At 36.1% G+C, this 24,471-nt stretch overlaps 1 protein-coding gene across 2 annotated transcripts in view; it reads left to right on the forward strand.

The window, feature by feature from the left end:
* Positions 1-24,471, forward strand: part of PIAS1 (protein inhibitor of activated STAT 1) — a 117,604-nt gene that overhangs the window by 59,516 nt on the left and 33,617 nt on the right. For both annotated transcript variants that reach the window (XM_029236349.1, XM_029236351.1), the window contains exons 3-6: positions 12,419-12,503; positions 12,768-12,815; positions 16,048-16,138; positions 16,787-16,921. In XM_029236349.1, coding sequence (XP_029092182.1) covers positions 12,419-12,503; positions 12,768-12,815; positions 16,048-16,138; positions 16,787-16,921 — 359 coding nt within the window. The remainder of the gene's footprint in view (positions 1-12,418; positions 12,504-12,767; positions 12,816-16,047; positions 16,139-16,786; positions 16,922-24,471) is intronic.

Consider the following 24,471-nt stretch of genomic DNA (forward strand, 5'->3'; position numbering starts at 1 on the left):
TTATGTTATGTATCTAGGTTTTGCCTTCCAACACGTTTAGTTTATGTAAATTGCAACATGATTCCTCTTTCTCTTTTTAGTCTAGTTCATCTCTCTATGGAACAATGTTTTTTAAAAAAAAGAAATTTCTAAAGCCATAACTTTTTCTCTGCACATTTTATGTTTTGATTGATAATTATATTCTGGTTATTATAGGCAATGGTTTTCTTTCTTACAGATGAAACATTGGTAATTAATACTTACGGGGGGGGGGAGCGGGTTGTTGAAAATCTTCTCCTATAAGTACAGTGAGCCCTTAATATTCACAAGAGATATCCTCCACGACCTTTATAGGTATCCTTAATTACAAACTCCACTAGAACATTTCATCCTTTCTCTGAATTGGAGTATGGAAAAGGTGGAAATCTGAATGACTGTTTTTACCCTCAACAAGAGCTACTGACAAGTATACAAGGCCACATTGAGAGGCTGAGTTATTACCCGGGACACTCATCCTACATCCTCAAAACAGCTAATATTCAAAGTCCTATCTTAGCAAATTTCAAATTACATTATAGAACTTTGGAGACCTTCAAGATTGGCTGTAGTGATTCAAAACAGAATAGTAATTAATTCACAAATCTGAGATATTAACTTCCTATTGCAGATATGAAAACAAAGTTCTCATATTTAAGTATTAAAATCAATAACCATTCATACCTGAATCTGTTGCAATCTGATGTTTGCTCCACATTGCACTGAAACAGGTCCAGCCAAGATCATCTGTGGCTTGCTAGTTATTAAGTCTAGTTCTCAATTCTTATCCTGACTTCTGAGCATGTACCACTGCCGCTTTGAAATTCTCTCTTCCCTTGATGTCAAGGACGCCATTTCCTCCTGTTTTTCTTTCTGAATTTCTGGCTGTTTCTTCTTTGACTTGAGCCTTAAATGTGGTACAAGGGTTCTGTTCTGTTGTTCATTCCCCCTCACCATCTGCCGGTTTTTTTGTGTGTGGGTGCGTGTGTGCACCATTTTGCTTTAGTTACTACTTTCTTAAACAACTTTATCAAAATATCCTTGACATACCATAAACTTCACATACTTGAAATGTACAATTTAATACATTTTGACTATGTGAAATCACCATCATTATAAAACTAATGAACATATCCATCACTCCCCAAAGTTTCCTCATCCCATTAGTAATTCCTCCCAGCTGCCCCTTCCATTCCCAACCAGCCCCGAGATATGATGTGTTTTCTGTCACTATAGATCAGTTTGCATTTTCTAAAATTTTATATAATGGTATCATGGAATATATAATCTTTTTTGGGGGGGAGGGGGAGGGGAACGAGGCTGACTTCTCTTAGATTATATTCTAAGGTTTACCCATGTTGTTGTAACGGTAGTTCGTTGGTTTTTATTGCTGAATGGTATTTATTATATGGATATAACACTATTTATTCATTCACCCACTGATAGACATTTGAGTTTCCAGTTTTTGGCTGTTGAGAACAAATCTGCTATGGAAATTTAGGCTCAAATCTTTGTATAATTATATGCTTATATTTTTCTTGGGTAGATTACTTAGGAATGGAGTAAGTGGGTCAGATGATAGATACAGGTTTAACTTTGTAAGCAGCTGCCAAACTGTTTTTTAAACCATTAGGCCATTTTACATTCTCTTCTGTAGCATATGAACTTTTCAGTTGCTCTCCATCCTTGTCAACACTTGGTGTTGTCATTTTAAGGATTTTAGACATTCTAATAGGTGTGTATCTCATTGTAGTTTTAATTTGCATTTCCCACAGACTAAGGATGTTGAACATCTTTTAATGTGCTTTTTTGTCATCCATATATTTATGTTCTTTGGTGAGGTGTCTGTTCAGATCTTCTGCACATTCAAATTTTGTTATGTTGTTTGCTTTCTTGTTAGTGACTTGTAAGAGTTCTTTATAGATTCTGGCTACAAGTCCTTTAATGGATATGTGAATTGTAAATATTTTCTCCCAACCCGTGGCTTCTCTTTTTTTTTTTTAACAGTGTCTTTCCAAGAGCATAAGTTGTTAATTTTGATGAAGTCCAATTCATCAATTGAAAGAAAGATCGTGCTTTGGGACTGTACCTAAAGAAATCTTTACTCCCAATCCATCCCTGGAATAGATATTTGTTTATCTATTCACCTCTTGATGGACACTTGAGTTTCTTTTACCTTTTGGCTATTGTGAATAAAGCTGTTATGGACATTGCCATTCAGGTATCTGTTTAGAGTCCCTGCTTTCATTTCTTTGCAGTAGTATATACCTAGGAGTGGAATTGCTAAGTCTTAATGATAATTCTGTGTTTTACTCTTGGGGGAACTGCCAAATTGTTTTCCACAGCATCTGTACCATTTTAGTATTCCTATCATCAGTGTATGGGGGGGTTCCAGTTTCTCCGTATCCTCACCAACTCTTGTGATTTTGTTTTGTTTTTAATTGTAGCCATCCTCGTCAGTTTGAAGTGGTTCTGGTTTTGTGTACAGTAATTCCCCTACATATGAACCTTCAAGTTGAGAACATTCGGAGATGCAAGTGCGCATTTTCATGTCCAGTCATGTAAGATCACGTGTCTGGTGTACATTGTCACGTGCGTGCATTCTCTACAAGTGGTTGTGCTTTTGTGTACTTTACTATACAGCAGTGGTCCCCGACTTTTTAGGCACCAGGGACTGGTTTCGTGGAAGACAATTTTTCCATGGACCAGGGTTGGGGGTGTGGTGGTTTCGGGATGATTCAAGTGTTGTGCACTTTATTTCTATTATTATTACATTGTAATATACAATGAAATAATTGTACAACTCACCATAATGCTGATAGGAGGCAGAGCTCAGGCAGTAATGTGAGCGATGGGAAGTGGCTGTAAATACAGATGAAGCTTTGCTCGCTCTCCTGCCTCTCACTTCCTGCTGTGCAGCCCAGTTCCTAACAGGCCACAGACTAGTACTGGTCTGGGGGTTGGGGACCCCGGCTGTACAGTACTGTATAGAGTACTGTAGTACAGTATCTTTATGTCAAGCCCAGGATGTCTGGAAGCAAGCGTAAAAGTAGCAGTGGTGTAGCTGGTACTGCTAAGAAGTGCCAAGTGATAACGATGGATACAGAAGTGAAAATAATTGAGAGAGTGGAGCAAGGCGAAAAGATGGTAGATATCGCTCATTCTTATAACATGAATCGTTCAACCATTGGCATGATTCTAAAGAGCAAGGACAAGATCATGGAACCTGTAAAGTCTGCTGTGCCGATGAAGTGGACAATATCAATAATATCAAAGAAGCATGGAAAAGTGATAGAGGAGATGGAGAAACTTATCAGTGTATGGATGCAGTATCAGCATCAAGTCCCACTCAGTTTAATGCTGATTCAAGAGAAAGCTAAAAGCCTTTATGAAGACTTGAAGAAACATGGTGAAGAATCAGATTGCGCATCTTTTTTTTTTTTTTTTTTGCGGTACGCGGGCCTCTCACTGTTGTGGCCTCTCCCGTTGCGGAGCGCAGGCTCAGCAGCCATGGCTCACGGGCCCAGCCACTCCGCGGCATGTGGGATCCTCCCGGACCGGGGCAGGAACCCGTGTTCCCTGCATTGGCAGGCGGACTCTCAACCACTGCGCCACCAGGGAAGCCCAGATTGCGCATCTTTTAATGCCAGCCTTGGCTGGTTTCATCAGTTCGAGGCTAGAGCCAACCTTCACAATGTAAAAGTAAGTGTCAAGGCAGCAAGTGCAGATACAGTAGCTGTCCGGGAATTTCCTGAAACGCTTCGAGAAATTATTGATCAAGGCGAGTATTTACCTGAGCAGGTTCTTAATGTGGATGAGACAGGACTATACTGGAAGAGGCTGCCAGACCAAAGTTATATCAGTAAGGAGGAAAAGTTGATGCCAGGCTATAAAGCAGCAAAGGATAGGCTAACTGTTGTTTGGTGGCAATGCTTCCAGTGATATGAAGCTGAAACCTCTCTTAGTTTATCATTGAGAGAACACAGGAGCCCTTAAAGACATAGCCAAGGGCTCTTTTCCTGTTGTGGAAGAGTAACCCCAAAGCCTGGGTTACACAGGCCATTTTCCAGGACTGGTTTTTCCACCACTTATCCCAGAGGTAGATAAATATTGCTTGGAGAAGGACATCCCATTCCAACATTCTTTTGCTGCTTGACAGTGCTCCGGGCCACCCGCCATCCATAGATGACTTTCATCCCAATGTCATAGTAGTGCATCTGCCACCGAATACTACGTCGCTCGTCCAACCTATGGATCAGGGAGTTATAGCGACTTTCAAGAAATATTATTTACATCACACTTTTCGTCAGGCAGTAAAGGTGAGTGACGGATCAGGAACAACGTTGAGACAATTTTGGAAGGACTATAACATCTACAAGGCCATAAAAAACACTGACTTTGCTTACCATGAGGTTACAGCCATCACCATGAATGGGGTTTGGAAGAACCTTTGCCCACAGTTTGTTCACAATTTTTGTGGATTTGAGGTGGATGAGGAGTCCAAAGAGGTCTTCAGCAACTTAGTGACCCTCATTGAGAAGCTGGAGCTAGATCTGCAAGGGGACTATAGTGACTTTTCTTTACTGCTTTTGCAGTCTGTATTCCTTGTGTGTGGTCTGTGAAGTTTCTCTTCAGTCGGCCTATGATCTGATGGAGATTTCTCCAAACATCCAGTCACCCCTCACCCTGCCCCCACAAAAGTGTGTGCATCTCTTTAAATCTTGTGATAGATGACAGGCTACAGTCCCTACAGCTACAGTGGGGCTGAGGAATAGGGGATAATTGCTAGATCACTCACACAGCTCTCTCAACAGATTCAGCAGTCTCTTTCTTCATCAAGCATTCCCCTGGTTGCTGTGTGTCTGATCAGGTTCAGAGTTCTGAAATCATTGATTCTGATTTTTTTCCCCCCAGCTTAATGGTTGTTTGGGAGGAGGAACTAACTCCTGGAGCTTTCTATTCTACCATTTTCTCTGATGTCACCTATGATCTACTTTGTGTTAATTTTTGCATATGGTGTACTATATAACTCAAAGCACTTTTCCCCCACTGCATATGGGTATCCAGTTGTTCTGGCACCATTCATTGAAAAGACTGTTCTTTTTCAACTAAATTGCCTTTGCACCTTTGTCAGAAATCAGTCGTTCATATATATGTGGATATATTTCAAGATTCTCTATTCTGCTCCATAGATCTATTTTTTTAATCTAGACACCAACATCACACTGTCTTAATTACTGTAGCTTTATAATAAGTTTCAAAACCAAGTGGTATTGGCCCTCTAGCTTTGTTCTTTTTCAAAGTTGTTTTAGCTCTTCTAGGTCCTTTGCATTTCCACATGAAGTTTAGAAGCACCATATCAATTTCTTAAAAAAAAAAAAAAACTAGCTAGGATTTTTATTGGATTACATTGAATCTGTAGATCAGTTTGGAAACAACTGATATCTTAACCACATTGAGTCATCTGATCCATGAACACTGTCTCTCTCTTCATTTATTTGGGTCCTTAATTTCTCTGAGCAATATTTGGCATTTTTCAACACACAGGTCTAGCTCCTCGTCTGTCAGTTTTATGCCTAAGTATTTCATTTTGAGGGGATGCTACTATAAATGTGTTTTTAAAATTTCAGTTTCTTATTGTTTACTACTAATTTATAGAAATAGCACAGATTTTTGTATATCATTGTTACCTTATTAAACTCACTTATTCTAATACCTTTTGGTAGATTCTATCAGATTTTCTACATAGATCATCATGTTGTCTGTGAATAGATGGTTTTAGTTATTTTTCAATCCTGATGTTTTTTCTTTCTTTTTCTTGCCTTATTGCACTGGCAAGAATCTCCAGTACATTGCTGAATAGAAATGATGAGCGGATGTCACTGTCTTGTTTCTAATTCTTTAGTCTCTCATCTTTAATTGTAATTTTTTTTGTTTTTATTTATTTATTTATTTCGGCACGTGGGATCTTCGTTGCAGCATGCGGGACCCTTCATTGCAGCGAGCGAGCTTCTCTAGTTGTGGTTCCAGAGTGCGCATGCTCAGTGGTTGTGGAACACAGGCTTAGCTGCCCTGCAGCATGTGGGATCCTAGTTCTCTGACCAGGGGTTGAACCCACGTCTCCCGCATTGGAAGGCAGATTCTTAACCACTGGACCACCAGGGAAGTCCCTAAATGTAATGTTGGCTGTAAATTTTTCATAGAAATCCTTTATTGGGTTGAGGAAGTTCACTTCTATTCCTGGTTTGCTGAGAGTTTTTTTAAAAATCAGGAATGGATGTTAAATTTTTGTCACATGCTTTTTCTGCATCTATTGAAATGACAACATGTTTCTTTTTTAGTTTGTTAATCTAGTGACTTGAATGTTGAAACAACCCTGCATTCTTGGGATAAATCTCTCTTGGTTATAATGTATTATCCTTTTTTTTATATGGTTGGATTTGATTTGTGAAAGTTCTGTTAAGAATGTTTGTATTTATGTTCATGAGAGGTAATAGTTGGTAATTTTCTTTTAATGTCTTTGTCTTGTTTTGGTACTGGAGTAATAACTCATAAAATGAGTTGTGAAATGTTCTCTTTTTAATTTGGGAGCAAGTGTTTGTTTAGAATTTGTTATTACTCTTTGCTTAAATGTTTGATAGAATTCTTCAGTTTTTTTAAACAATTTATGTAGAATTGGTACTATTTCTTAAATATTTGGTAGAATTCCACAGAGAAAACATCTGGGCCTAGACTTTTCTTTCAGGAAAGATATTTAACTACAAATTCAAACTTTAAACTAGATATAGAGCTATTCAGGTTATCTATTTGGTAGTTTTTGTTTTTCAAGAAACTTGTTTTTTCTAAGTTGTCAATTTTTGGCAAAAAGGTGTTCATGATATTCTCCTATATACTTTTATTGTCTATAGAATCTGTAGTGATGTTACCTCTTATTCCTTATTCTTATTTTTCTTTTCTTCTTTTCCTTAGTAGTCTTGCTAGAGGTTTATCAATTTTATTGATCTTCAAAAAGAAACTGGCTTCTGGTGTTGTTGATTTTTCTCCTTTTTTGGTTACAGAGTATTCCATTATATGAATGTTTAGTCAGTCATTCTCCTGTTGTTTATATTTTGCATAAGAATAATCTTAATGGGAACCGTGTGACTAATTTATATGATGAAAATGACAAAACCTTAAGGATATGAATAAATGGATACAGTACTCCAGGATGGGAAGATTAAAGATGTAAACATATATAAAGATGTCAGCTCTCAAAATAATTCATGGGTTTATTGTAATTCTACTCAAAATACCACTGAGCTTTGAGAATCATGGCAAAAGGATTCAGAAGTTTATCTAGATGATAAAACATTTGAGTTGATGTTAAAGTTCTGAAAAAAGAATGGATGTAGAGAAACCTGATATAAGATATTAAAACATAGTGAAACTATAACAATTAAAAAGAAGAGTGCCAGCACCAGGATAAAAAAGACCAATGAGAAAATAGCCTGGGAATGGAACATGTTGGATATGAGGATTTAATATATGGTAAAGGAAGCACACGTATCCATAGGGAAGAAGGATTATTTAACAAATGGTATTAGTATAACTAAGCAATTTGGAGACACAAAAATTTAGATTTTTTAAAAATATCACATACTAAAATAAGTTCCAGATGGATTGATAATTACATAGAAACAACAAGCCAGAGAATTGAATTGTGTACTGATTGAACCTAAGAAGGGGAACAACACGAATTTACGAGGAGGTGGTTGACAGATTAGACTACATAAAACTTAACTTTTGTATCATCCCAAAATGTAACCAAAATGAAAAAACATAACAGACTGGGGGAAATATTTGCAGCAGATTTCCAAAGGGTTAATATTTTTTATATATGAAACTCTTATGCAGATGTAAAAATGGGCATAAGACAAGATTAGACAATTAACTAAACAGGAAGTTAAAAACAAGAAAAAAATTCTTAATACAAATTAAACTACTAAGGAGTTGCCCAGATCCACCCATTAAATTAGCAGCAACTCTCGTGCAGGCCAGACTAGGATGCATTTAGTAGATGCACAAATTGCTCATGGTCTTATAGTGTTACAAGCATTTGCAAACCACTCTTGATATGTCAGGATTCATTTAAAAAAATCTCCATACTTTTTGACCCAGAAAACCCACATCTGGGAATTGATCCAAAGAAAATAATAGCTACCCCCCCGCCCCCATTCCAAAAAACAAACGTATAAGCCCTGTATACAGAGTCATTTCAAATAATGAAAAATTAGAAAAACCTAAATGGTTTGTCAAGGGAGCAATTAAAATTTTCATACACCTCACAGATAGAATACAATGCAATAATTAAAATATGGTAATAGAGATTGTAATTGAAAATGTGATAAGAGTAATTTTTTTAAAGCGAGCTTTTAAATTGTATGTGTAATTTGATTGGAAAGAAATATGTAAAAATGACAAGCAGTTATGATGAGAGTATAGTGGGTAATTCTTTTCCTGTTTTCTATGATTCAGTATAATGCTAGGCTGCATTAATAGAGGTACAGCACAGGGCTTCCCTGGTGGTGCAGTGGTTGAGAGTCCACCTGCCGATGCACGGGACGCAGGTTCGTGCCCCAGTCCGGGAAGATCCCACATGGTGCGGAGCAGCTAGGCCCGTGAGCCATGGCCGCTGAGCCTGCGCTTCCAGAGCTTGTGCTCTGCAACGTGCGAGGCCCGCGTACCACAAAAAAAAAAAGAAGTACAGCACACTTAGATCAGGGGAGCTAATAGACCTATGTTTTGAGAAGAGCATGGGCTTTGGAAATGTGTAGATCTGATCTCCAGTTCGGATTTTACTTACCTAGTATGAGGCCTTGACAGTTGCATAACTACTTTGAACCTCAATTTCTAAATCTGAAAAAAGAGTAGATTTCTTTATGATTGTTGTATGGATTAACAGGAGTAGATGGTAGTTGTTGATAAAAATATTGTTCTTGTCATCTCACATCTGAATAATAAGTCAGTTTACAAGCAATCATAAATTTCAATGGCAAACAACTAAGATTTATTTTTCACTTATGTTACTTATTAGCTGTGGATTGGTTGTGGCTCTGCTCTGTTCTCTCCACTCTAGAATCAAGGCAGACTGGAAAGAAAAAGATGTTGAAACCCAAGGATAGTTCTTAAAGGTCTCCTCCACAGTGGTACACTTCTACTCACATTTCATTGACCAAGGCATCAGTGGCACTGGGTCATATTCCTCCTGTGGGGATGGGCCAATACAGAGGGGCAGCAAATATTTTGGAGAAATAGTATGCTATGACAGAGTGTGTTCAATTCTGGCTGTCACTTTAAAAGTGTGATAGACTGGGATATGTCCAGAGGAGAAAGATCAGAATGGTGAGTAATTCTGAAGTCTTGCCTGAAGTAGTGGCAAGAGTCGATGGAGAGAGAGGGGGCACATTAATGCTGTCTAAAATATTTGAAGAATGGCTATGACTGGATATGCTATATGACATCAGTGGGTGGGAGTTACAGCATTATATATTTTGATTCAGTGTAAGGGCATAAGGAGGAAGGGAGACAGAAAAGGAAATTGGTGCTTGTTTTAAATACCTTACCTCATTTAAATTTAAAATAATCCTATGAGGGTTTTTGTGTTCGTGTATGTTTATGTTTAAATATTGAAGAAAACAGATTCAGAGTGGATAAGTACCTAAGGTCACGTGGCAAGTAAGTGGTAAAACCAGTTTGGAATCCAGGTGTATGTGATCTCATCTCTTCCCACTAAACTTTGCTACTCTGTTGGGCTGCAAGCTTTCTTACAATTACACTGTTTATCACCAGTCATCTTCTGCTTGACAAGGTGATGGCTTCTCTTCCCCCATCTCTAAAAGGGTTCAAAGTATAAATGGAAGAATTGAAAGGAAGGTTGAACTCTATCTAGATCAATGGTCTGCAAGCTCATTTGATTATTTGTACCTTTCAGCAAAATAATTTAGCATATACCACGTGTATGTTATATATGTTAAACAATTATATTGATATTGTATATGCTATAAAACACACCAAAAATAGAAGTTAAAAAAGTTAAGATTTGACATAGAATTTTAGATATTTTTGTGAATTCGATTTTATGGAAAATCTCAACTTTAGAAACTTCTATTTTACAGGTAGATATTTTTTCCTTTAACCCTATGGATTGTCTTGTGTACCCACTGAGATGCATACCCCCAACATCGGAGGTCATTGTTTTGGATGACTTGTAAGACTCATTTTTCAGTATGAAGATTCCATGATTCTGTTTGGCCTGAACTTTTCTGAAAGGGATAATGATAGCTTAATTAACTTTTAGAAAAGTTTTTAAATAGTCTTATCTAAGACCAAAACTATAATTTCACTGGCATTCACAGCAAAATTAAACCTGAAAATCAAATAGTACGAAAGATGCTTTTCCAGGTAAACAGTAATAACCCCATGAGCATTTATACACAAGAGGATGTAAAAAGGGGTTACTATTAAGTAATAAACCTGATTTCTATGTGTGGCTCAAGAAACAGCCTTGTTATTTTAGTCATATCTTCTCTATCTAAATCTGCGTGTGTGTGTGTCCAAAACTTACTGTACTCATGTATTCTAAAATGAATGTGAAATTTTCCCCAGAGAATAATATTAATTTGGGTACTTGGGAAATTATTTTATCAATAGCACTGTTTTAGAATGTAGCCAGAAATCTAAATCAGGATAAGCCTACTGGACTAAAATCTTTATAGAGACATATCCTCTAAGAAGCAAAAGAAGTTACTTTCATTGCCTGACAGAGGAAACTGTTTGCTTTTCTACATTCTGGTCCTTGGTTATCTGCCTTTTGCCACGTTGATATTTCATGATTAAGATAACTTTCTGGTCAGTAACTGTTTCTTGGGGATAGAGTTTTTAAGAAAAAACCTTCCCAGATCACAGAAAGCAGAAAAGCAAATGTAGACTTTAAAAGATACTCCTATATTGACATGAAATTGTAGATCAACAGTGTTCTTTTGCATTTCTTTCTCATAGTGATACATTTGTACAGCTTTTTGACATTTGTCTTTGGTGGTAATTTTGGAGGAAGTGTTGCTTGCAGGCAGATCATCCGAAACAGTGACCTCCGATGTTGGGGGTATGCATCTCAGGGAGTACACAAGACAATCCATAGGGATAAAGGAAAAAATATCTACCTGTAAAACAGAAGTTTCTAAAGTTGAGATTTTCCATAAAATCGAATTCACAAAAATATCTAAAATTTTATGTCAAATCTTAACATTTTTAACTTCTATTTTTGGTGTGTTTTATAGCATATACAATATCAATATAATAGTTTAACATACATAACATATACATGGTATATGCTAAATTATTTTGCTGAAAGGTACAAATAATCAAATGCGTTTGCAGACCATTGATCTAGATAGAGTTCAACCTTCCTTTCACTTCTTCCATTTATACTTTGTTTGAACCCTTTTAGAGATGGGTTCAGCTCCTTTTTCTGCACCAGTTTAAGTGGCCCACAGGCTAGGAGTTCCTTGGTAATAACTTTCAGTGATCCATTTGTTCTAGAAAATTATCCTGGAAAAGGACAGTTTAAATAATTAAGTTTGGTATTTCTTAATTTTCAGTCTTTTGTTCATTCAGCAAACAGTCATTCAGTGCTTCTTTGTGCCAAGCACTGAGGAAATATTAGTGAACAAGAGGGATATTGACCACTGATTTTAAAAATAGACATAACGTGTATTAAAAGCCAACAGAAATATTGTTGCTCACGGCAGCGCCCTGTAGGAATCCCTGGTCTTCACTGACCTGTGCTTCCCTGCCTGTTCTCTTGCTCTTTTCTCTCTCCCTGCCTCCACTTCCCTCCCTTCCTTCTCTCTATTCCCTTCCTTCCCTTCTTGTAACTCCTTTCCTCCTTTGAGATAGTGACCACAGGCACATTTTGATGTCATTTCATCTAAGCATAGGAGAAACTGTATATGATATTTATTGTATAAAACTTGGCATGGTATAGTTAGATGGGAGATGATAAAATTCTTAATTTGCCTTCAAGTCCAACTGTCATCTCACCTGTGCAGATCTCAAGGTGTATGTATATGTTTGTTACTTAGCTCAGAAGCCATGTATCTTTAAATGGGTTTATATTATTTTAAATAAAATTAATATGAGCATGTTTTTATACAAGTGTGCTTTTTAGATGCAGACATCTATATGATTAGATATTGGCACATATCTTATTTTTCAGTGTCTTAACTGAGTTGTTATCTAAACTCTAGAATCTGTCCTAGTTAATTTAAAGGTGTGTGAATGGTTGGGTTTTTTTGTTTTGTTTGCTGTTGTGTTCTATATTGATGAATTTGAAGGTAATTAAAAATATAATTCTTTTCTTCTTTAGCATCAGACAACAGCCAGCGCTTTCGAGAAACCTGTTTTGCATTTGCATTGACACCACAACAAGTGCAGCAAATCAGTAGTTCCATGTAAGTTGTCTTCGAGTGTAACTTGCAGCTTGACCTTTGAATCCAGTTTTGTCTATAATAAGTGACTTTTAAAAACAGTGTATTGGATGAGTATTATTGTCATGCAAATATTAGTATTGAAAATACTATTATAGTGTTAGTTACCCTAATAACTGTTAATATTTCTGATAAATCTGAAATACTTTCTGGAGTAACAGTGTCTTTGAATCAGCTTTCCTCTGTATATCTTTAAAATAACTGTAGTTCTTACTCTGTCTTTTCTAGGGATATTTCTGGGACCAAATGTGACTTCACAGTGCAGGTCCAGTTAAGGTACAGTGTTGCTACAGTATATATCCAAAGTTTAAAAGTTAATATTTCTTAAAGATTTAAAAAATCTACCTGATTTTCAGTAAGTATATTGAAAGTATTAGGTTTAGATGTTTGGGTGAGGGAAAACCTTTTCCTGTTACGATACATCCTAATTACTATCAAAGTTAGATTTTAATGTAGCCAAGTCATGTGCCATATATTTAACCATATTTCTCTATTTTGGTTGCCCTTGGTTGGTTGAGAAGCTCCAGCTAATGATATGTTTAAATATGGTGGTCAGCTCTTTAGAAGTACCAAGTTTTATGAAAGCAAAGACCTTATCTGCATGAGTGGCAAACTACTGTAGATAAAGAACTAATACTTAGGTTAAGTCTACAGTGTCTCATGGACTAACAAGAACCAAAATAGTCTAATTTGTTTTGTCCTGTATTTTTAAACCATTAATTTAGATACTCTCTAATTTAGATTCCATGTGAGACATCTCTTGATAGATTTGTAAAGACGAAATTTTACAATTTGGAAAACGAAAAATTTTCAACATGCTACTGCCCATATTGTTTCTTAGCCCATTTCTTCTAAGAATATCTAAGACATCTTTTATGTTAATATGTCTCTCTCTTGTTGCTTACATAAACCATCTTATGCTGTTGTTTTTACTCAGTGACTATCCTTGTGTAAACCTAAGTGTCCCACATTGTTCTTGTTGCAATAGGGATAGAAGAGGAAATACAAGACAGTTGTTTTCCTCAACAAGCTGTTTTCCCTATAAAGTGGGAAGGATAAGTCAAACAGATAGCCCAATCTCAATAATCAGATACTAAGTTGTATGTACAGATTATAAATACACTAGGAGATCAGAAAAGAGATGAAAGCACCAGCTCAGTGCTTCATGGAATAATGTGAAAAACTCTGATTTAGGTTCAAAAATAGTGTGATGAAAACTGAGAAAGCAGAGGAGAGGTTGAGGTCTTGGTTTTGGAAGGCACTGACAAAGGTGTTTCTGTGTAAAAGGTACTTTTTCCTCTGTCAGGGACAGACTATGATAATGACTGAATAAATTAAAGGACTAAAATATGGTGCCTTCATAATTAATTGTATATTGCTGTAATATTTTTTACTTCCCTGCCTCAGTAGTTTACATTTTGTTCATACTGATATGTGACTTTGTCCTTTAAAACAGTGGTTTTCAGACTGTTGCTTGGATCCACTGTTTGGGGGCTACCCTCTGGCTACCATTCCACCTTCTCTTCCCCAACGCCCCCAATTCCCCCACCTGACACACACATATACACACACTCTGAACCAAAGTAATGTGGCTTTGATCTGTTCTACATGTTTGACTTCTGGGTTAGTGTTCATTTGAGGAGAGTATCCCAAGACTAAAATAAAGTTTGAAAACCATAGCTCTAAAACAAAGGATCTAGTTACTATCCTTAGTATTAACGTACGCATGCATTCTTTAAAGCAGCAAAGAGGTATGGTTCACATTCCAAAGGAAGGTTTTCTTTCTAAGATCAATTCAGAGGTTCTAAGGGGATCTTGACGGTTAAAAATGGCTTAGCCATCAAATTTATCTCCAGAATTTGATGAAAAAAGAACCATTTTGTATTATATTTGGTAATTGTTAGGTGGTTCTTTGTATTTTACTAAATTGTTTTCATCCCCTCCTCACCCCCTACAGCAATCCCAGTGTATTAAGTTGGGAGTGTATACCTTCCACTATCCTAATTATAAGTCTTTATCTAAAACATGAAAACAATTTGGTCAGAATTAGGATCAATATTTTCTCTATTAGATTCCTAATCTGTTTTCATTTATCTGTTTTCCCTCCCCACCCCCATGAACTCCTATACAGAAACTTTCTGCTCTTGTTCCCCATTTTTAAAATCTTTTTTTGTCTTCGGTTTGTAAGGGTGATTTAGATTTTCACTTTTTAATTGAATAGGAGTCAACTTGTCATATAAATTATTGCTTTTCTGTAGCTTCAGGCAGCCAGGTCCACGCTTCTAATTTATCTCTGCATTGGAGTAATTGATTTAAAGCTTTATGGCATCCTCTTACTGTTGCAAAGTAAAGAACTGGCCTGTAATAGAAGCTTCTGCTGGGGTTAGAGATGATCTTGTGGGCTTTGACATCTGTTTGTTAAGTATATTTTGAGAAAATCTTTGTAGATTAGTAATTCTCAACCTTTATATGGATCTCTAACCCCTTTGAGAATCTAATGGAAGCTACAGATTGTCCCTGCTTAAAGATGACCATATATTTATATGTACCCATAAAATTTTATATAGAAAATTGTCCCATTTTGTGGACACTCCCTCACACAGATTGCATGGCAGGCAGATCAAGATGTTGAGAGAAGGTGTTTGTGCATGATGAACATTTCACAGAATTCAGAGATAGCATTCTTCTTAACATGTAACTCAAAGGTGCTGTGAACATTCTGTAAAGTGGAATGAGCCTCAGCTCTATATTGGGAATAAGGAAGTATAATAATCAAGAATAGTTGTCTTAAATAGCAAATTAATAATTTATTTCTTGATCTATGTAAGAATGGAGTGAGAATGTACAAATTATGTAGTTGTCCTTGGTTTTCCCAAAAGATAACGCATTTAATTTAGAAATAAATGTTTCCATGAGTTTCTAAAATAGTATTCTAAACACATGTGGATATAATACAATTAATGTTATTATTCAGCATCTTCAGTTTTCAGGGAATAATGGAGTACCTGGGCTTGGTGGACAGAGCTTGATCCTGGGGATGGACTTCTAGCATTTTCAATATAGTCTGCTGAGAACCAAAAAAATGTTTCACAGACAGATAAATTTGGGAACTACTATATATTTATATTTCCCTCTTAAAAAGTTACAGTTATTGTTAGCCTAGCTCTGAGAAGTTCTATATGGAGGAAACGTAATTTAATTTTTTGATTCAAAATTTCTTAAATTTATTCAACCACAGAGCACTTCCCCACCTCCTCCCCCCCAAAACATGCTTGAACAAATGACTGGAAATATTATGAAGAGAACTACAGATTGGTAGTTGTGACCACTGAAACTCTACATTGACAGAATTATTTATTTTGAACCTATTTCATGTATTTATTCAGGTTTAGTAGTTTTTTGCTGTTGTTATTAAGTTTGACCATCTTTTAGATTAGCTATGGAACAAAAATATTAATGTGGTGTCATCCTTTAATAAAGGTAATTAAACTTGTCCTTTATTGTTTAGGTTTTGTTTATCAGAAACCAGTTGTCCACAAGAAGATCACTTCCCACCCAATCTTTGCGTGAAAGTGAATACAAAACCTTGCAGCCTTCCAGTAAGTCCCAAAAGCTATTTTTTTTAAAAATGCATTGCCAACATAGCTAGCAAATAAGTCATCACAGCTGTTGTTAGTCATATTTTTCGTTAAGAAAACATCTTTATTTTGGATATATATTCATGTGACTGAGTGAAACACTTGTACCAACTGTGTACAATTAACAGCTGTGACATTAGCTATGGAGACATAGTCTAGCAGTTGGGTGTGGTAGCTTTAGTGTTTTACTGAATTTTGGGAAGACGAGATTGTTTCAACAAAACCTCAGATGTATTCGTGTGAGTCTGGAAGCTTTGGTTGAATAGAGATTTGAAGAATGCTGTGCCTTTAACAGAGGAGTGGGGGCTGTTATTGTTCACCTTTAAAATAGTCCTTATATACTTATCCAAGCTCTTTATGAATTCAACCTGATTCTTAAATTTTAGAGATTTTTAAGTTCTGCCACCAGTATTTTTCTCAGGCTTACTATGAGACTGTATGGTTGTTTAGAGAAACATACAGGAAACTCTTACAAACATTTGCTTCTCTACTTTTAAATGAAAATACTCATTTTCTCATATGTAGTTTGTAGGTTTTTTTTTTTTAAGGAATGGAAGTTGAAATGATTGTGGAAGTAATAAATAGAAATAAATTATATTTCATCCTTAGGGTTATCTTCCACCTACTAAAAATGGTGTGGAACCAAAGCGACCCAGCCGACCAATTAATATCACCTCACTTGTCCGATTGTCCACAACTGTACCAAACACCATTGTTGTTTCATGGACTGCAGAAATTGGAAGAGTAAGTAAAATTTTGTTTCTACCAGATTTTTGTATTATAAGGAATGGTTAATCTCCATGGCTACCTGAGCTTGTGTGTAAATAAAATGAGTTGCAAAAGGATTTATTTTTGTCTCACAATGAATTTTCAACATGTTCCCATTTAAAAAAATGGGATCTTGCCCTACCCAGTGTTCTATAACTTGATAACTTTCACTGAGTAATTTTCATAAACATCTTCCTATGTCATTTCATGTTCATCTGCATAATTTTAAATGGCTACATCATATTCCAATATGATGTTCCCTGTTGTTGAACATTTATTTGGTTGATTGATTACTATTTCAAAGAACATTTTGAAGACCATCCTAGTAGCTCTAACTTTGCATACATACATGGTAATTTCCTTAGAGTAAATTCCCAGAAGTGGAATTGCTGAGTCAAAGAGCATCAGAATTTAAAGAAATTTTGTGTACATTGGCAGATTGCCTTACCAAAAGATGTTGTACAGATTTATTCTCTGACTTCGTGTTTATTCACGTGCCTGTCAACGGATAACATTGAGTTTTATTTTCTTTAAGATCTCTACTAATTTTAATAGGTAAATAGTGGTACCACATTGTTTTAATTAGTACTCCTCTTCTTCTTATTATTATTATTATTGTTTTTTTTGCGGTACGTGGGCCTCTCACTGTTGTGGCCTCTCCTGTTGCGGAGCAGAGGCTCCGGACACACAGGCTCAGTGGCCACGGCTCATGGGCCCAGCCGCTCCGCAGCATGTGGGATCTTCCCAGACCAGGGCACGAACCCGTGTCCTCCGCATCGGCAGGCTGACTCTCAACCGCTGCGCCACCAGGGAAGCCCCTGTACTCCTCTTATTATTATTGAGGTTGGACATAGTTTATGTTTGTGATTATTCACATTTAAAAATCATATCAATATCTATTTCTGTATTGCTGTTTTTATTGTTTATGAGTTCTTTATATATTGATTTAACCCTCTTTTACATGTGGCAAATGTTTGTTTCTAGTCTCTTGCCCTTTATTTTTATTTAATGTGTAGAAGATTTAAATTATTATGGAGCCAAATCTTAACCAGTTTTGTTTTTCTTTTTTTTATTTATTTTTTATTGAGTATAGTTGAATTACAGTGTTGTGTTAATTACTGTGGTACACCAAAGTGACTCAGTTTTACATATATATATATATACACATATATATACATTATTTTTCATATTCTTTTCCATTATGGTTTATCACATGATATTGAATATAGTTCCCTGTACGTTCCAGTAGGACCTTGTTGTTTATTTATCCTATATATACCAGTTTGCATTTGCTAATTCCAAACTCCCACTCCTACCCTCTTCCATTGCCCTCCCCCTTGGCAACAGATCAGTCTGTTCTCTACGTACCTGTTTCTGTTTCATAGATAGGTTCATTTGTGTCATATATTAGATTCTACATATAAGTGATGTCATATGGCATTTGTCTTTCTCTTTCTGACTTACTTCACTTAGTATTATAATCTCTAGTTGCACAGTTTTGTTTCTTTATAGTCTTTCCAGTCAGCCTCCATCAAGTTTAGTCTGTCTGCCCTTCCCAATCTTACATAAATAATTTGTTTATATTTTTTCTTGACTTTTGAGGTTTCTAGTTTTACCTTTAAATATTTAATCCATTGTGAATTTATGTGTAGTGTGAAATACAAATTTAATTTTTTAAATAGCCAGTTCTAATACCATTGACTAAATAAATGCTAATTCTGAAGCCACCATTATTATATATTTGCTTTGATTTATCGTGTGTGTGTTCTGAACTTTTCTGTATTGTTTCTTAGCCTAGCATTCTTTTTCCGGCACAATTTCAGAATAGTTTTGATTATTACAGTTTTATGATATGAGCTCATGTCTATTCACTAATTCATTTGAAATTTATAGAATGTGTGCTATATTCCATGCACTCTGCTGAAGACTGGCAGTACCATAGTGAGAAAAAAAAGTCCTGACTCTTTTGGAGCTTAGGATCTAGGGGGCAGGTAGTCACACACGAAAATGTGAACTGTATTATAAGTAATATAAAGAAGATGTGTGTGGTGATTTTAGAGTATATTAAAGGCCACTTTGCACTAGAGAGAGGTCAGGCAGGGCTTCCCTGAGGAAGTAATGACTGAGCTAAGAGCTGAGAGAAGGGTAGAAGGAATCAGTTAGGTGAAAGGTTCAGAGAAAACAACATTCGGAGTAGTCCACTGGCAGGTGTGAGCCTAGTTCTTCTTAAGAAACTGAAAGGGAGGAGGAATTGCTAGAGTACATAGAATGGGGAAGAACAGGGTACAAGATGAAGCTAGAGAGGTAAAAAAGGACCAAGCCGTGTAGGGCCTTTGAGGTAATGTTAATGTTAAGGATATTCTCTTTTTAAGCAGAAAGTTTACAGGGCCATATTTCTGTTTAGAAAACGCCACTCTTCAGAGTGGTGAACAGCTTGAATGGAGACCAGAGTCATGCATAGAGGTTACCTCTTACTATTGCTGAAGCGTTAGTGATAGAAATAGTATGTTAGTCTAGAGTGGTGGCACTGGGGATGGAGATAAATTGGTGGATCTGTAGGACTAAGTGATAGATTAGAAATAGGGGCTAAGAGAAAGGGAGAAGTCAAGGATGACTCCTTGGTTTCTGGTTTGAGTGACAAGGTAAATGATAATATTACTGAGATAGAGGAAACACTGAAAAAGGACTGCATTTAGGTGCGTTTTGTTTTGCTTTGCTTCGCTTTGAAGGAAGGAGTATTGGAGGACTACATGGAGACAATCATGAGTTCAGTTTTGAAGCTTTTGAGTTTGAGATGCCTTTGAGACATTCTGAAGAGGCATTGGGCATATAGGCTCAGAGGATAAGTTTGGGCTAGAGAAGAAAATGAGTCATCTGCATATTGGTGGTTACTAGAGCCATACAAGCAGGCTGACATTGTTTAGGGGAAATGTAACAAGTAAAAAGAAGAGAGTGTTGAAGGCTTACCATTCTTGAGGAACTATAACTTTTAATACTGGATAGAAGAGAATGAACCTGCAGAGGACATGGGGAAATAGTACCAGAGATGTGGGGCAGAACGGGGGGTGGGTATGAGAAGCCAAGGGAGGAGTTTCAAAAAAGAAGGACAGGGACTTCCCTGGTGGCACAGTGGTTAAGAATGTACCTGCCAATGCAGGGAACATGGGTTCGAGTCCTGGTCCGGGAAGATCCCACATGCCGCGGGGCAACTGGGCCTGTGTGCCACAACTACGGAGCCTGTGCTCTAGAGCCCGCGAGCCACAACTGCTGAGGCCCACGTGCCTAGAGCCCGTACTCCGCAACAAGAGAAGCCACTGCAATGAGAAGCCCGCGCACTGCAATGAAGAGTAGCCACCACTCAACTAGAGAAAGCCTGCGCGCAGCAACGAAGACCCAATGCAGCCAAAAATAATAAGTGAATAAAATAAAATTTATTAAAAAAAAAAGGAGATGGTAAGCAGTACTGAACAGATGTTGAGAAGTCAATTATGTTGAAATCTAAAAAAATACTTTTTGGATTAGAAACATAAAGTTGACTTTAGCATGAGCTGTTTTGGTGAATGGTGGGAGGAGAAGCCCGATTGTGACCAGGCAGAGGTAAGGCAGTGGAGATAGTGAGTTATAGAAGGGTAGCTTTGGAAATAGATACAGCTGAGCTGGAGGGAAATTTGAGATGAGAGTTATTTGTTTGCTTTAATGGGAGAGTGTTAAACATGTATAAAGGATGATGGCAGGTATCTTCTTGGGAGGAAGAGATTAAATATACACGAGAAAAATAATCAATAGTGAATTTCATTAACTAACTCATTGTAGCTAGGAGGGACAACTTCTTTATTTAGTGGAATAAAAGGATTGGATGCATGTATATGATTGGTACTGGAGAGGTGGTAAGTTCTGATCTGATGAATTCTCTTAAGTCTGTGAGATAGGAGGTGAGAGAAGTCTGCTGAGAGTGAGAGAAGAAATCGGGGCATTGAGGAGAGTGAAAATGTTGAAAAAGTAATTGCATGGAGTAAGACGTATTCCCCTGCATTATTCCCCCAAATCTTTCTGGGAATAAATGAGCTTGCTTTAAAATTTGTATATTAACTTAGAGAGGATTAACTTATTTACAGTATTTAATGTCCTTATTTCAGGAACTGTATGTTTCTCCATTTATTCAAATCCTCTTTCATGTTCCTCAGTAATTTAATAGGTTTCTTCTTACAAAGTTTCCATATTTTTTATTGATTCTTGTGTTGTTTATTATTATTACTGCCATTGTAAATAGATCTTTTTTCTGTTGTATTTTCTAAAAAATGTATTGTTTTATTTAAAAGCTAGTTATTGTTGAATATTTACTTAGTACATAAATTCACGTATTGGTTCTGATAGCTTTTTAGTAGGTTTCTTGGTATTTCCAAATAGGCAATTTTGAGTCTGAGATGTATCATTATATGAATAATGATAATCCTAATACTTAGGCCATAATTTCTTATTCTTGTTCTCTGTGCTGTCTAGAACCTTCAGAACAATGTTAAGTAATGTGAGTGCTAGCGGACATACTTGGCTTGTTCCTTAATGTTAATGAGAATACTGGTGTCACAACATTAAGTATTATAATGGCTATTAATTTTTGATAGAACTTAATTATAGCAACAACATAATCCTGTGGTCCTCTTTTTTACTGTATATCTTTGAGAGAAATGGATTTTGAATTTTATCAAAATCCTTTTTTGGGATCTATCAAGGTTATATATTTTTTCTTTACCTAATCAGTATGTCACTATTAGGTTTTTAAAATCCTTTTAAATGTTTTTTTCTAGTGTACCTTGGGCTCCCTGTTTTTGTCCCCCTTTTTGAAGAGGGTATTGCAGATGTTTGGGGTTTTGTCTGTGTGTGAAAAGTGTATAAACACCAGGGTGTTTACAGTGAACTATGAAAGAAGTCAAACTGTGGGAGAGGAGGGAAATGTGGTTGCTGATATATAGCACTAGAGGAGAGGGGGAAATATTCTTCCATGGGAAGCCTTCCACACCTCAGAAAGAAAACAGTAATCTTCAGGTAAGATTTGTGTACACCATGATCTACAAGTTGGAGACCTTTTTGAAATAAAACATTGAAAGAAAATTATTCTTTTCTGAAGCCCAAAAGATAACTTATTAGATTGGTTTTTGATCCTAGTTTTATTCAGCTTGTGAAGATACTCTGAATAGTTCATGTAGGATCTCTTACTGTTTTGGGGATTAATTTCTGTATTATTAGTTGCCATTGAGAGGTGTTAGCATTATGTCTTCAAAGGAAATAAATGGAAGAGCTAATGCTATGGTGGTAATCGTCTTACAATATATTATAACTCTATTCAGTCAACATGTACACCTTAAACTTACACAATATTATATGTCAATTATAGCTCAATTTTAAAAATTGTAATATAAGAGAAAAAGAGCTAGTACCGTGCTTGAAGGAAATAAGTGAACTATGTTGTAACTTCTTATCCTACCTCAGAGTAATCGCTGCATCTAGCCATTTATTAAATTGTCATTGTTTGTAGAGAAGTTATTTAGATACTGGTGTAAAGGGCACTTAATGAGATCATATCTTAATAATGAAGAAAACGTCCTATAAACTTGATAGACAATTTTGAAGACTTTGAAAAAGCATTTGACAAAAACATCAGTGTAATGCAATATATTTCAGTAGTTGGAGTTAAGTAGTACTTTGAAGCGTTAGCAGGAACAATATATCATCTACCTAGGAGAGATATTATACCACTGTGAAGTTTTGGTGGGGGTTGCTGCTGAATCTCTTTCATGTGATATAAAATTTAATTCCATATTATCGGTACAAGTGGTGTTTGTTAATACCTGACCTTCTTTTTGCTTCCTTTTTTTTTTTTTTTTAATTTCTTATCTGGTTACATGTTTCAACTAGAGTGAACATACCTTTTCACTGAACTTGTAGTTTCTACTTGACCTCTCCTTAAAAATTTATATAAAGCCTTAGGGTGATTACTAGTTCTGAAGATTCAGGCTGTAAGTATATATAATAATTACACAGTGTTAATTAGCATTTCTGCAGTTTCTATCATACTTGAACCATTAATCAAATAATAAAGGTGAATAAGGATTTTTTTTCTAAAAGGAGCTTTTTAGTTTTATATTAGATTGGTATGTTGTATGTCTAAAATTGTGGTAAGTTTTAAGGTTATTTGTTCCTCATTAATAAATTATGGGATTTATTAATGAAAGTAAATTAGCTTTTAAAAAATGTTTAATTTTTATTTTATATTGGAGTATAGTTGATTTACAATGTTAGTTTCAGGTGTACAGCAGAGTGATTCAAGTTATACATATACATATATCCATTCTTTTTCAGCTTCTTTTCCCATTTAGGTTATTACAGAGTATTGAGCAGAGTTCCCTGTGCTATACAGTAGGTCCTTGTTGATTATCTATTTTATATATAGTAGTATGCATATGTTAATCCCAGACTCCTAATTTATCCCTCCCAGATTAGCTTTTTTGATACTTCATTTTTTCCTGGAAAATGTGTAGCATGTGAACACGGATAGGTTTCTGAACTCTAAGTGAAAATTTGACCTTCCAGAGGGTATTGTACAATATATTCTCTTCTTGCCAAAAGAGGGGGATGCATTTTCCAAAGTGTGAAAGTAACTGAAAGTTGGAATGTACATTGGACTAGGTTAGGAGGGTCAAAGCAAATGGTATGTGAAGTCAAGAACTGTAGAGAACTACACTGGCCTTGGCCATTAGTCCATTGTCCTGACATCCCTTCACTTTCCTCTTGATTTCTAGTGCCACCTTTGTCATCAGGCAGGTGCATGATCATGAGCAGATTACATATATTTTTTAAAATTTAAAATTAAAAGCATTTTTGTGTGCCTCCATTTTATCAGTCCTTTACTTAGAAAGATACTTGCCCTACGTATCTCTTACAGGCCTTCTTTGAGGTTTAAATGAAGTGGATAGTGTATGTTAAAAGTGTGTGTAAAACTGTATGTAGCTAATAAATAGAAGATGGCAATAATTATTTTTCCTTTTGCTTCTTTCCAAATCTCTTGATTCCAACACCAAGTGGAAAGTGGGCCTTCTCATTTAGATCTCTCTCTTACCCTTCATAAGCCTCAGCCCTCTTTTCTTCCTCTTATCCAGTCATGTACCCTTTACTTTGCCTTGGCTTGTTGATAAACTATTTTCTTTGTCCCCCTTCTCCTAGTACCATCTCTGGGTAGTCCCTCTGCTGGTAATGGATATTCATCTGTTCTTTTGCCAAACCATCAGCTTCTCTTTGAAAATATTTAATACTCCCTCTGCTTGTTGTGATAATAGCCCAAGTAGGGTCTTTTCAAAACTAGTTAAAGGCATAGAGAGAGATTAAATGGTATAAATTAGGATGCCAGTCTAATTTTTTAAATAGCTACTGCTACCTGCTAAACATGTTTTATGATGACTTTGACATCTTATTGGCATTGGTTTATATTTATTTTTAACAATGTTCTTTACATAAGTGCCTAAATTGATTAA

This window comes from Monodon monoceros, unplaced genomic scaffold, assembly GCF_005190385.1.
Source record: "Monodon monoceros isolate NGI ecotype Baffin Bay Population unplaced genomic scaffold, NGI_Narwhal_1 Super_Scaffold_21, whole genome shotgun sequence".
In the NCBI taxonomy this organism is placed as follows: Eukaryota; Metazoa; Chordata; class Mammalia; order Artiodactyla; family Monodontidae; genus Monodon; species Monodon monoceros.